At 41.7% G+C, this 13,227-nt stretch overlaps 1 protein-coding gene across 2 annotated transcripts in view; it reads right to left on the reverse strand.

Moving 5' to 3' along the window:
- Positions 1-12,874, reverse strand: part of IQCA1 (IQ motif containing with AAA domain 1) — a 155,990-nt gene extending 143,116 nt beyond the window's left edge. For both annotated transcript variants that reach the window (XM_030580167.1, XM_030580166.1), the window contains exon 1: positions 12,490-12,874. In XM_030580167.1, the coding sequence (XP_030436027.1) occupies positions 12,490-12,500 (11 nt within the window). In that variant the 5' untranslated portion in view covers positions 12,501-12,874. The remainder of the gene's footprint in view (positions 1-12,489) is intronic.
- Between the last annotated feature and the right edge of the window lie 353 nt (positions 12,875-13,227).

Genomic DNA, 13,227 nt, shown 5'->3' on the forward strand with positions numbered 1-13,227 from the left:
GGTTCCACAGGAAGTCCTGACCAGACCAGTGATGACAATAATGAGCTGACTTCACAGTTTCCCAGCTCACGCAGCTTGTGGAGGCAGACCTGGAAGCACTGGACTAGACTAGGTTGCTGCTCATTGGCATCAGATCTGGCAGAATAGTTCTCTGACGTCTAGAGCTGACAAGCAGAGGAGAGCTGCCCTTGGATATCTTCTGGTTACCACTAACTCAACCTGTGAGTGAGGTTTTTGGTGGGTGGAGTTTGTGGTGATACAGGGTTCTGGAGCTCCATAAGCTGGACTGGGAGATGACTAAACTCTTGATGTATTAATTTGGGTTGTTCAGTTTCTCATATATAAATATATATCACTGTTTTGTTTCATGTTTCTTTTGGTTGTTTTGCCTTTCTCCCAAATTAAAGATTTGTTCCATATTTCTGAATGACTTTCAAGCGCTTGTGAGTGGGGGAAAAAACTTCCTATAAGCGTGACAAGGGAAGCTTTATTTTTATTTCCCACACCCAGAAACAAGAGTACTGCTCTGGGTGGGCTTCGAGTCATATATCAATGTACCTTAGATACATTGAACCTAGCCCTTGTTGCTGTCAGTGGCACCTGGCAGGAGGATTATTAACACATTCAATTGAATTATGTCTGTTACATTTTATAGAGCTATTTTGTACCAGTTATCTTGCTGGTCTGATTCGGACTAAGAATGCAGTTGCATATTAATTTTCTGTTGTGATGAAGAGGCCAAGCAGCTGCAACCGGTGTGATTGTCATCCATAAGTGTATGGGTTGGAATCTTCGTAAGCCAATCATATTGATCCCTCATGCCTATGCATTTTATAATACTGAATGATATACTTACAATTGTAATGAGGCTATGGAGATAGCAGGATAATATTTTTCTCATCTTGGACATAGTGGCTTGTTTATTTCTTCGGGATATTAATGGGGGTGTTTTGACTGACTAGAATGCTCAGCAAAAATATTAACCATCTGAGCCTGCTATTGAATTTACATGCTTTAGTTTTTTTAAAGTGTATACTATACTTTTCAGCTTCAGCAGGATGCAGCTGGCCCTGCTCTTCTTAATGTATTAACAGCCCACCCAGATCTTTCCCCCTTTCTTCCTACTTCATTTATATCCCATTGCACCAACTGACTCAGTAGATTGCAGCAATTAACCCAGGTGCAAGAGATAAACAAAATAAAACCACTGGGGTATGAAAGATTGGCACAAGCAAGAACGCCATTAGCTGTGCCCTGACAGCTCAGCCAATTGATCAATGGGGGTTTTGTACACTTTCTTAGAATTGGGGACTCAGATGAACGGAAACCAATGAGACTCATGGGGTACTCCAGCACAGAAGAACACAATACGCTATTGTACTTTCCTAGCTGTGTGTATCTAGAAACAATTTTGCAGTGGGGAGGTTATAAATCTTTGAGGATGTCTGGCCCTATAGTCTGTACCCCAACTACAGGCTTGATTTATGAACAGTGGGTATCCTCAGGCTAGAACATTTAAATGCAAGTTGTTTCAGAGCTGACAATAGGCATCAGTGCAACCAGAACTGCCCATACAACTGTCCACTCCATTTTACAATAACCTCTTTCTCACTCCCCAGTCTGGGGAGAATGCCAAGTGTTCTCCCATTGCACCAGCTAATATTCAGTTTCTTTTTATATTTTTGAATCATTTTTTTAAAATTAAAGCATGTTAACGTAAGGCAAAATAGTATCAGATAAGTGTAAGATAATGACAAATTACTGCAAGCATGTTGTTATGGATCGGTTTCATGTCTGTGGAGATCGTGACATTTGTTTGTTTTTCCAGCATTAACATTCAATCTAAATAAAGGATGGGAAAGGGGGGGGAAATAAAGTACAAAACATTAAAGAAAAGAAAAAGGAGGGAAAAGAATGACATCAAAACAACCACGGGCAGATCCTCACATGGTGTAAGTCAGCATACACCACGTGAGGATCTGGCCCCTAGTGCTTAAGATAGGGAGCCAGCTGACCCATAACCAGAATGGGTACTACTTGTTCAGGCAGTGATGGAGGAAGTGCATTTTAAGTGTCTCATATCCTATATTAGTTTGATAAAACGAACAAGTAAACGCACAGCCAGATGTTGCCAGACCTGATTATAAAGGTGCAAATTCTCATGTAAATATTCAGTGATTAAGGCCATACTGGTCCATAGGTGCAGTAAGTGCAGTAGCCTTAGGGCTCAAAGGTGCCTGAATGTGTGGCCTTTGCTGCGCTGCTGCACCACAAGTGCAACTCCAGGAACAATTGTGTTTCTGAGAGGCACAGTCTCCTCCTGAGCACCTAGGCATGACCACTGCAGTCTCCATTAGTTTCTACAGTCTCTGCTTCTCTGTCAGAGTGGCTAATGCTGCCTGTGTGCTAGAGGGAGCAATCTCTGTGCTGAGGGGAGGGCCTGGCCCCAGCCCAGGGACCATAGGAGGGGAGTGAGGCCCTTCAGCCCTCCCCACCTTACTAACCACGCAGCATAGGGCCCTTCACTCACTTTTCATTTTGCCCATTTGCTACAATTTCCTTCCCGCGAGCTTGAAAGGGCACCACACCCCTGTCTTCTAGAGAAAGAGGGACCTGTGGGCAAAAGTAGCTTCCAACCACCAAGGAAAGAGTGAAACAAAATCCTGACTGCTGACTTTTCTTTTAATCTTAAAGAAGAGTCTCTGCTAGTTGTGATGTACACTAGGAACTGTCATCAAGACATCATGAAGACTGGCTCTCTTTCCTTCTTTATTAGGCAATGGTCATTAGGGTCATATGTACTAGTGTGTGAAGTTACATCAGAAGTGGATTTAACCCATTAGGGTGAAGATCATGATTATGATCCTGATCCTGCTAATACTCATGCACATGCTTGATGTTGCTATCATAGGTAGTCCCACTGAATTGAGTAAGGCTACGCATGGTAGTAAAATTAAATATGTGTGTGATGTTCTCCTATGGTGTTTTCTGGACCAGTGACCTGCTAGGTGACTCCAATCCTTGACTCTGGGAGCCAGCCTTACCCTGCTCTGCTGTGAGAACCCCACTCCTGGGCTGTTCACGTGCGGTCTCTGGCATGTAAGCTGCTTCTGGCTACTTGCAAACGAATGACACTAGCCAATCTCTCCGGGCCCAGACACAACCCTAAGAACCTCCCTCTTGCAGTGTCCAGTTATACCTGCTGGACACTGCAAGCTTATATGAGTTCATCAATTTAACAAAGAAATTGATATGTATCAGGCTAGTTATCCTAAGGGGAGCCCCTGACACACTTCAAACCAAATGCACTGCTTCAGGTAGAATAAACAAATAGATTTATTAACTATAAAGATAGATTTTAAGTGATTATAGGTCAAAACATAACACATCAGATAAGGTCAAATGAAATAAAAGCAAAGCACATTCTACGCTGATCTTAACACTTTCAGTACCCTCACAAATTTAGATGCTTCTCACCACAGACTGGCTGGTTGCTTTTTAGCCAGGCTCTCCCCTTTGATCAGTGCTTCAGTCACTTGGTGTGGTGATGTCTGTATATGTAGGTGGAAGAGAAAGGGAGAGCATGGCAAAGGTCTCTTCCTTTTATTATGTCCTTTCCTCCCCCTTGGCTCTGCCCCCCTCCCCTGAGTGAGGTGAGCATTATGGAGTCTCTCCATGCAAGGTTGAGCAATTCCCCTGGTGTGGCCACATGCAGGTGAGTCATTGCATTGTAGCTCCCTTGCTGGACAATGGTTGTTTGACATCTCGCCTGGGCATTGGTTACTTTCCTTGCTGTTGCTTCTGGGGAACTAATATCTGGCTGATTCCCTCAATTTACAGCATGTTTTAGTGACAACTATACTACACAATTCTCACAACTTTATATGCATTAATGATATACATATATGGATAGAGAAATGACTTTTAGCAGATCATAACTTTTCCCCTGTTACCTTACAAGGCATATTTTATATGTAATATCAGGATTATATGAAAATGAGGAATATGGAAGTTACAGCATGCTCCCCCAAGGTATAGAACGTCACAATGTGCATGAGTGTTTTCAGAACGAAGGTCTATAATTGTTCCTGGGGCATCCAACATGCTTACTCAGTAGTTGTAGGAATCAGCAGCAAAAGTAGAGTGTAAATGACTGCATTCAAATTTTGAAAGTGTGATTCAAGGGATGAGGGAGATGCAGGAAGGATGAGTATTTGGAGGTCTAACCTACTCTATATTAAGTGTGTGTGCGTGAATTAATGCAACTGAGTGATAATTTTCATACTTCCAACATTAGAGGATGAAATTCAGGGGAGGGCAAGAGCCCAGGTTCTTAAAGTTAACCTCCTGTGCACTGTATATATATGTGTGTGTACACACACACACCCAGAGTATAAGCAGTACTGCTGATTGCCATAGCAGCTGAAAGGCATGGAATGTTACAGGGGAAAATAAGCAACACTGAGTAATGGGATGAGAAAAACATATACACTCACTTAATTCCAATGGCCCTATAGTGCATTCTGGCAGCTCTTATGGCTTTGGAGTAAAAGAGAGACCTGCCTTTCTGATCAATGTGTCCCTTCAACTCTCTATGCTCCTGGAGAGAGTGAACAAAGTACAGATACTACTAGTCAATCAAGAATACTTTATTAATCATCCAGCCTTTGTGCCATACTATGGCACCTTCTATGTAGAACTTCTCTTTGATTACTCAGAATAAAATATAACCTACTCATTTAAAAGTGAGGCTTAAAAATACATTTTTGTGGTCAAACTGACAGTAATTGTTTAAAACACTGTCAATTTATTTTACACTTATTTAATATTCCTGTATCCTCAGAAGCCTGACAATACATTTCTGCATGACATTTCTTTTTCAGTTTGGAAAAACTAACTTTAGTGCTGTTTTCAACAAAGCTGAAATTAATCTGGTTATTTTTGTTGCACCAATTCTGCATTCAGGCTGAAGTGTTTACAGAATTAACATTAAGCATGGGAGTTGTTCCATTGATTATTTGCAGGACTGGGGCCTTAGTGACTTATGTCAACTAATTTTTGTGAACCAGTAACAATTAGTCAACTTCTGCTGCAGAGCCAGCAGAGGGAGATCAAAATACTTTGGACCATGCTGATTTGCTTATGCCCAAATAAATCTGTTAGTCTTTAAGGTGCCACCAGACTCCTTGTTGTTTTTGTGGCTACAGACTAACATGGCTACCCCCAATACTGATTTACTAGAAGCTGCAACCCACTCTGTGGGGATGATGAGGACAGAGGAGCTATGCTCCAGCAGAAGTCACAGAAGATATTTTGGCTGTCACAGAGGAGTGCAAACTGCAACAGCCGGGCTGCTACTCAACTGCAGGTTGCAACTCACATGCTGTGCAGTGGCCTTCTGCTGATTGGTGTATACAAACAGAAGTGTGGGTCCCCATTGGCAGGCTTCTACATCAGGGTAAAGGAAGAAAAGCCCCCTCAAGCACACTCACCTGCTTTGCATGTCCACACAGTGCTGGACACACAAGTACTGAATGGGCTGGACATACCTTAAGGACACTAATCTCTTTCTTGGGATATTTTGGCTTTTGATCCCCGAAAGAAGTAGTAGTTCCTGAGGCCCAGGAGAATGAAAGGTGAGCTGACTTCCAAAAACATTGTCCAAATCTGTTCTGTTCAAAACCTTTCAATTCCAGCTTTGGACAAAGTTTTGGGTCAAACTTGCTCACTATCCCTAAATTTAAACATGGGTTTAAAATTCTGCCCAAGGTATTCCAGGATGAGGGAGCATACAGTGGAACGACATGAACTGCCTTAACTATTTCCCGGCCAGCTAATGATTTTCTGTAGATTCAGTAGCAAAGGTGCAAAATAAAGGAGGATAAAGCTCGACAGACTCTAGTCTCTGGGAGAAGTAAATACAGCACACTGGCATTGTTAACAGGAACAGCCTTGCACGTCTACCTTCTCCGATTTCATTCTTCAGTAGTAGAACAGAGTGAACACAGGATAAAAGGTTGTGTAGCACAAACGTAATGGGAAACCACAGCAAAGACAAGGAAGCCTGCTTCACTGAACATCAGCTGTAACACTGCACCTCAGTGGCTTTCAAGCACCTGCTCTTGCCCAAACTCACAAGGCTGATGAAAAGATACTTCTTTGGTCAAAGAAGGGTATTGTGCCAGTGAATTTTAATACAATAGCAGGAATAGAAATTTGAGTAATTTAGGTGGGGAAGAGATTACCATATGCTGAATTTTACCTTACCATGCTCTAAGGAGCAGCCTTTTATTTAACCATTGCAGTTTATCTAGTCTGAGGGCAATATGATGCCCTCTGCTTTGAAACAAGGAGGGAAGCAAATGCATGATTTCCCTGGCAAAATCAGAAGAATATTCCTATGTTGTCTGTGACTGGAGAAGTGTGTAAAGACAGCTCTGCAGTATGACAGTAGTACTGCATCCCCCTCACATAACCACCAGTAGCTACTCCACGTCAAAGAGCCTTTATTGCATTATGTGTGTTGAGTGGATGAATGGGATATGGCTAGCCAGAAAGGGTCCAGAGCTAGGGTGCAGCTGTTCTCCACTGTATTCTCCAGCTCCAAGATGCCTTAATTTACACAGCCCTGTTCTGGGCATGGTAATGAGATTTATTACAGCATTAACTCCCTCCACACAGCTTCTTAACCATTGGAGGGGGGGAGTATGGATCCTACAAACTGTTCCAAATTCTATAGATCTAATAATTATACAGGACAGTCTTTGAATACCTGAAGGATGGCAATAAAAATTGTTTCCATGATAACAGAATGAACTCCAACATGAAAATATTTTATCTGATAAGTATACTTGATCCTCCTTGAAAGAAATATGCTTGACTAAAAAAAAAGTCTTTTGCTACAAGTGCTCAAGGAATATCTTCATGCGTGTTTATAAAAGAATCTAATCCTTCAGTCAGCCAAAATGCTTCTTTAGCAGCTACAGTGTCATCACACTAATTCAAAAGATCTCAGTTCCTCATTTACTCTTGTCTTAACAAGCATATTCTCATAAATTAAACACAAAGAAATCTCATTTAATCTTTTTATTACTGACCTTGGCACAAAAAGTGGGAATGTGCTAATAAAGTTTGCAGATGACACAAAGCTGGGAGGTATTGATTGTCATAAACAGATTGTTAAGGGTTAATGTCTCTTCTACCTGTAAAGGGTTACAAGCAGGGAACTGGACACCTGACCAGAAGACCAATCAGAAGACAAGATACTTTTAAATTTGGGTAGAGGGAAGCTTTTGTGTGTGTTCTTTGTCTGTTGTGTGTTCTTCTCTTGGAGGGTCTGAGAGAGACCAGACATTACTACAGGCTCTCTAAGTTTCTTTTCAAATAGTAAGTAAAAACATGTGGTTTAGGCTTTTTGATTGTTTTACTCTATTTGCAATTGTGGATCTGGCTGGTTAACTTTTTTATGTGTAGTTGCTGGGAATATTTTGATTTGTATTGGTATTGGGGGGAAAGTCTCTTTCTGGTGTCTGTAAGCTATAGGACCCTGTAATATTTACATCTTGAAAGTTACAGAGATAATTCTTTACTTTTTCCTTTCTTTTATTAAAAGATTTCTTTTTAGAGAACCTGATTGATTTTTTTTCTTGTTTCCCTTGTTTTATTCCAGGGGATTGGGATAACTCACCAGGACGGGTGGGGGAGACAGGAGGGGGGAGAGATAGAATCTCTCTCTGTTTTCCTTGAATCTGTTTGCCTCTTTGTGGAAGGGAAGGGAGATGCTTCTCTGTATGGTGAATTAAGAGGTTGGATCAGTATCTCTCAGGATAGCCCAGGGAGGGAAATTCTGGGAGGGGGAAAGGCGGGGGAATGGCTTATTTCTCCTTGTTTTAAGAACCCAAGGAATCTGGGTTCTTGGGGTCCCCAGGGAAGGTTGGGGAGGTCAGAGTGCCCCAAAACACTATATTTTTGGTTGGTGGCAATGCTATCAAATCTAAGCTGGTAATTAAGCTTAGAGGATTCAGGTGCTAGTATCTCATTTTCTGAACTCTAAGGTTCAGATCTGAGAGGGAATGCTATGACATTGCTAACACACAGAAGGACTGGGATATCATACAGGAAGATCTGGATGACCTTGTAAACTAGAGTAACAGTAATAGGATGAAATGTAATAGTGAAAAGTGCAAGGTCATGCATTTAGGGATTAATAACAAGAATTTTGGTTATTAATTGGGGACGCATCAGTTGGAAGTAACAGAGGAGGAGAAGGACCTCGGAGTATTGGTTGATCACATGATGACTATGCGCTGCCAATGTGATATGGCTGTTAAAAAAGATAATGCAGTTTTAGGATGCATCAGGCAAGGTATTTCCAGCAGAGATAAGGAAGTGTTAATACCATTATACAAGGCACTGGTGAGACCTCATCTGGAATATTGTGTGCAGTTCTGGCCTCCCATGTTTAAGAAGGATGAATTCAAACTGGAACAGGTACAGAGAAGGGCTACTAGGATGATTTGAGAAATGGAAAACCTGTTTTATGAAAAGAGACTGAAAGAGCTTGGCTTGTTTAGCCTAACCAAAAGAAGGCTGAGGGGGGATATGATTGCTCTTTATAAATATATCAGAGGGGTAAATATCAGGAAGGGAGAGGAATTATTTAAGCTTAGTACCAATGTGGACCCAAGAACAAATGGATATAAACTGGACACTAGGAAGTTTAGACTTGGAATTAGAGGAAGGTTTCTAACCATTAGAGGAATGAAGTTCTGGAACACCCTTCCAAGGGGAGTACTGGGGGCAAAAGACATATCTGGCTTCAAGACTAAGCTTGATAAGTTTATGGAGGGGATGGTATGATGGGATAGCCTAATTTTGGCATATTTGGCAATTGATCTTTGATTATTAGTAACAAGAATATGCCCAGTGGTCTGTGATGGGATGTTAGATGGGGTGGGATCTGAGTTACTACAGATCATTCTTTCCTGGGTGCTGGCTGATGAGTCTTTCCCACATGCTCAGGGTTTAACTGATCACCATATTTGGGGTCAGGAAGGAATTTTCCTCCAGGGCAGGTTGGCAGAAGCCCTGGAGGTTTTTCATCTTCCTCTGTAGCATGGGGCACGGGTTACTTGCTAGAGGATTCTCTGCACTTTGAGGTCTTTAAACCACGATTTGAGGACTTCAATAACTCAGACTTAGGTTAGGGGTTTGTTACAGGAGTGAGTGGGTGAGATTCTGTGGCCTGCATTATGCAGGAGGTCAGACTAGATGATCATAATGGTCCCTTCTGACCTTTAAAGTCTATGAGTTTATGAATCTTGAGTCCCGTATCAGCCGTTCTGTTATTTAGCCTGAGACTGATATCAGACTGAGGTGCTTATCATTACCGAAATCTCTCTGTTTATCCTTTTAAATATTGGCACAACACTAGCTTTCTTCCATTCTCTGGGACTTCCCCAGTGTTTCATGACTTATTGAAAATCAACATTAATGATCCAGAGAGCTCTTCAGCTAACTTTTTAAAAACTCTTTGACGCAAGTTATGCAGACCTACTGATTTTTAAAATGGCTAGCTTTAGTTGCTGTTTAACACCATTGTTAGTTGCTGTTGGAATGGAAAGCATTTAATCTTCAACATCTAATAGGAATACACTTTCTAGCTTTTGCGCAAAAGAAATAGTAAAACCTCTGCCACCAAATCTTATCATAAATGTATGTTGATGTCTCAAATAAAATATCAGCTGTCATTCTGAAGAAAAAAAGGCATGCACTGTTATTCCGTTCATAAAATACAAACACCTTAAGAAATCCTCTTTAATACAGCCCACTGTCTGCATTAAACCAGACAATTTGAAGTTTACTGTGTTGCCAACGTAACGACTTCAGAACTAAATAGAAAATAAAGATACTTCGATAGTCTAAATAGTTTAAGTAATGTATCAATTAATCTGATTCACTTTCACAGTAACTTTCTACACCAAGAAAAATAATTTGCTACCCTAACAAAAATTGTATAAGATCACGTATATTATAATGCATACAAACAGCGGGGAAGGGGAGGACAAATCAAGGTTGCAAAGACATTCTTAAGTGTAGTACTTCCTCATTTTTGAGTCTTTGATTTTGCAAGCTTGCACAATGTTCTTTTAATGTAATTTTTTGGATGGAAGGTAAAATAAACTGTTGGTTTCTTTTAGTTGCTTGGTGAGAATTGGAAGGGAGAGACTAAAAATGGTCTTAACTTCAGAGTTCAGTTATCTATTTTATATCAATCCAGCAGTCTCCATTATGACAATTGGATTGTGTTGAATCATGATGATATTTAAAAGATCTTCACTATGTTCTTTTTGTAGCAGATGCCATAAAAAAAAAAGTTAGTGCTATTCATAGCACTGCCCAGGCTCTGCTGTCAGTAGACCTGACTTTGTGAGGCTTGGGCAAGCTGAGAAGTTACCACTCAAGCTCTTACAAGCCACATAAAAGGTTGAGGAACAAACACATCTGTGAAAATCTCCTGTTGTGTGTGGAACAAAAGTAGATCTGTATGTAAATGTTAGCATACTTTCTAAACTATTCGAATGGCTATGCTGAGCATTTCCTAAGCAGCACTAAGTGCATACAACATCCTGCACCCTTTCTAGAGTATTCCAACTGCAACCATCCTTGAAAATGTTGAACATATGACATGCAATCAACTAACTACACACACCTGTGGGTTACTTGGACTGAACATGCATTGCAATCACTTAATTCAGATGTGTACAGGTGGCAGATTATTCAGATATTTACTTGTGAGTAATTGTACTGAACACCGCAATCATCCCCATGCTACGCACTCCTATGTATATCTGAATGGTGTGATCACACAGACTGGGCCAACTAACCATAGGTACATGTAGCTGGATTATCTCACCAACTTCATTCTTGGTTTGGAATAGAACCTGTACAAGCTCTTACCTTGTGGTAGCTGGACTGTGTATCATTTTGGAAGAACCGATTAACACTGTTGTATAGGAAACCTTGCCCTGCCCTGATATAAGCTAAACGATTTTCAATAACAAATTTTGTCTGAGGCTATTTCTTCATGGCAGAGTTAACTCAAAATATATACACTTGAGTTAACCTCTCTTGAGTTAGCCTAACTTGAGTGAGAGAAGCCACTCTACAAAATAAAACTCCAGTTGCAAAGAGTAATTAAATTAGTAGCATAGAAAGATTGTGGTGATAGCTGATGAGTTGTACTAACTTGAGCTGTAGCCTAGACCCTTTAACAGGCAAGTGGACTTGAGTTTAAAGCATCCTCGCCCCTTAGTTTAATGGTTTCTGCGCGTTGATGGGACTTGTGCTGGGGTAACGTTTGTGTTATAACTCGAATTAACTGCAGTGAGCCTTAATTTTACTTCCTAAAAGGGTTCACACTAGTGCTTACTTTGCCTGTTCATTATTTTAAAAGTTGAAGTTTGGATCCTCTTAGTGAGAGCTAGAGTGCTAAAAATAGAATGTAGCCATGGCAACATGGGCAGGAGGGGCTAGCTGCCCTGAGGGTATGCCTGTAACAAATGTTGAATACATACTATGGTGGCTAGCCCCTCCTGCTGCTTGTGCTGTCATGGCTATGCTATTATTAGCATGCTAGTTCCTAGTGCAAATCTGTCTCCTTGAGCTGGCAATCAACCCCCCAGCTTGAAGTGTGGGCACACCCTGTAAATCAGGCCCCTTAAAGTTGGGCATTTAAAAACTGAGGCATCTGAAATCACTAGTCACTCTTGAAAATTCAGCCAGTAATATTTAATACATCGCCGGGAGTGCTTTTACAAAACAATACAAGATAATATTTTCGGCTTGAAAACTAAACCATTTCATTTTTTCTTTTTTTGTGTATAGTTTTTATTTGATTTGCTTTTCTCTCTTGCTGGTTGATAATCAACACAAACAGGAAGGGAAAGTGACTAATTATACATGGTAAACAGTGAAACTGACTGTACACAAAGTAAACAAACTGGAGGGGAAAGTTTTTCTCTTAATTCCTCTCAGGTAAATTTTAGGTGTTACTTTTAACAATGATATGTTAAAAAAAACAGACATAAGTATGATTTGCAAGTCAACAGCATTCCGTTACAAAAATGTGGCAATGCCCCCCTTAGCTTCTTGTACCAGCAATACTGCAAAGTAACCATAGAGCAAGGATGGATCCTTGCACAGCAGGAAATGCAACTGGGTTAATTTATACTCTCTCTCTCTCCATCCAGGTTTTTCAAATGGGTTAATTCACACAAACACACACAAACAAACTGTACATCTAGGTTTTTTCCACTGGGTGAATTTACACACACACACACACACACACACACACACACACACACACACACACACACACACACACACACAGAGCACTAAACTTTCTGAGCCTGGTTCTTTCCAATCCTGCCTTTCAAACAAACCATCCCCTGAAATCTCTCCAAACCACCAGGTGAGATGTTTACTTACATGTGCGACATGCTGTTGGCTTTTCCTCTTGGCTTTTCCTCTTGTTTTCACCTTGCTGCTTTCCCATCCAAAATACTGCAGCTGGGTTTATTGCCGGAGGAAGGTGAGTGGGGGTGGAAGGGGTTGCCTGAGCCTTAATAAAAAATAGAAAAGCTGGTGCTACAACCTCTTTCTGGTGGCCCTGGTCAGAAGTCACTTGGGAGGCCCCAAAGCACCATGATTTTGGGCCCCCTCTTGGGGCAGTCTGACCCCGCACTATGGGGCCAGCCTAAGGCTGCTGCTGATGCCTATCATCACACTAGCAACGGTGGCTTTTGTTTCACTCCTTGCAGGTCAGACTGGCTTGGCCCAGGCCTGCTGGAGGCTGCTTGTTGTGCCCAGCACACCTAGTTACAGTGGTTGTCAGCCTCCCCTCCTTCCCTTAGCAACTAGACGCCAAGCCTCCCAGTGCCCCCCCCCCGCCGTTGCTATGGAAGCCAGTGGGCCTGCTGCTGCTGCCTGTGCCTGTGTTTGCCTTTGTGGTGCAGACGAGGGTTGCCAACATTGTATTTTGAAAATACAGGACTGGTTTCTTAGCATGGCTCTGGAGGGCAGAGTAACCTGGGCCCACGGGGACCAGGGGTGGGGTGCCCAGTACCACGGGATGCGGGGTGCTAACCATGCTGCAGTTGAGGAAACCTTCCCGTCCCTGAAGCAGTCAGGCAGTCTCGGCTGTCTGGAAGTAAACAGGGCAGCACT

The sequence above is a fragment of the Gopherus evgoodei genome, chromosome 11, assembly GCF_007399415.2.
Source record: "Gopherus evgoodei ecotype Sinaloan lineage chromosome 11, rGopEvg1_v1.p, whole genome shotgun sequence".
Classification (NCBI taxonomy): Eukaryota; Metazoa; Chordata; order Testudines; family Testudinidae; genus Gopherus; species Gopherus evgoodei.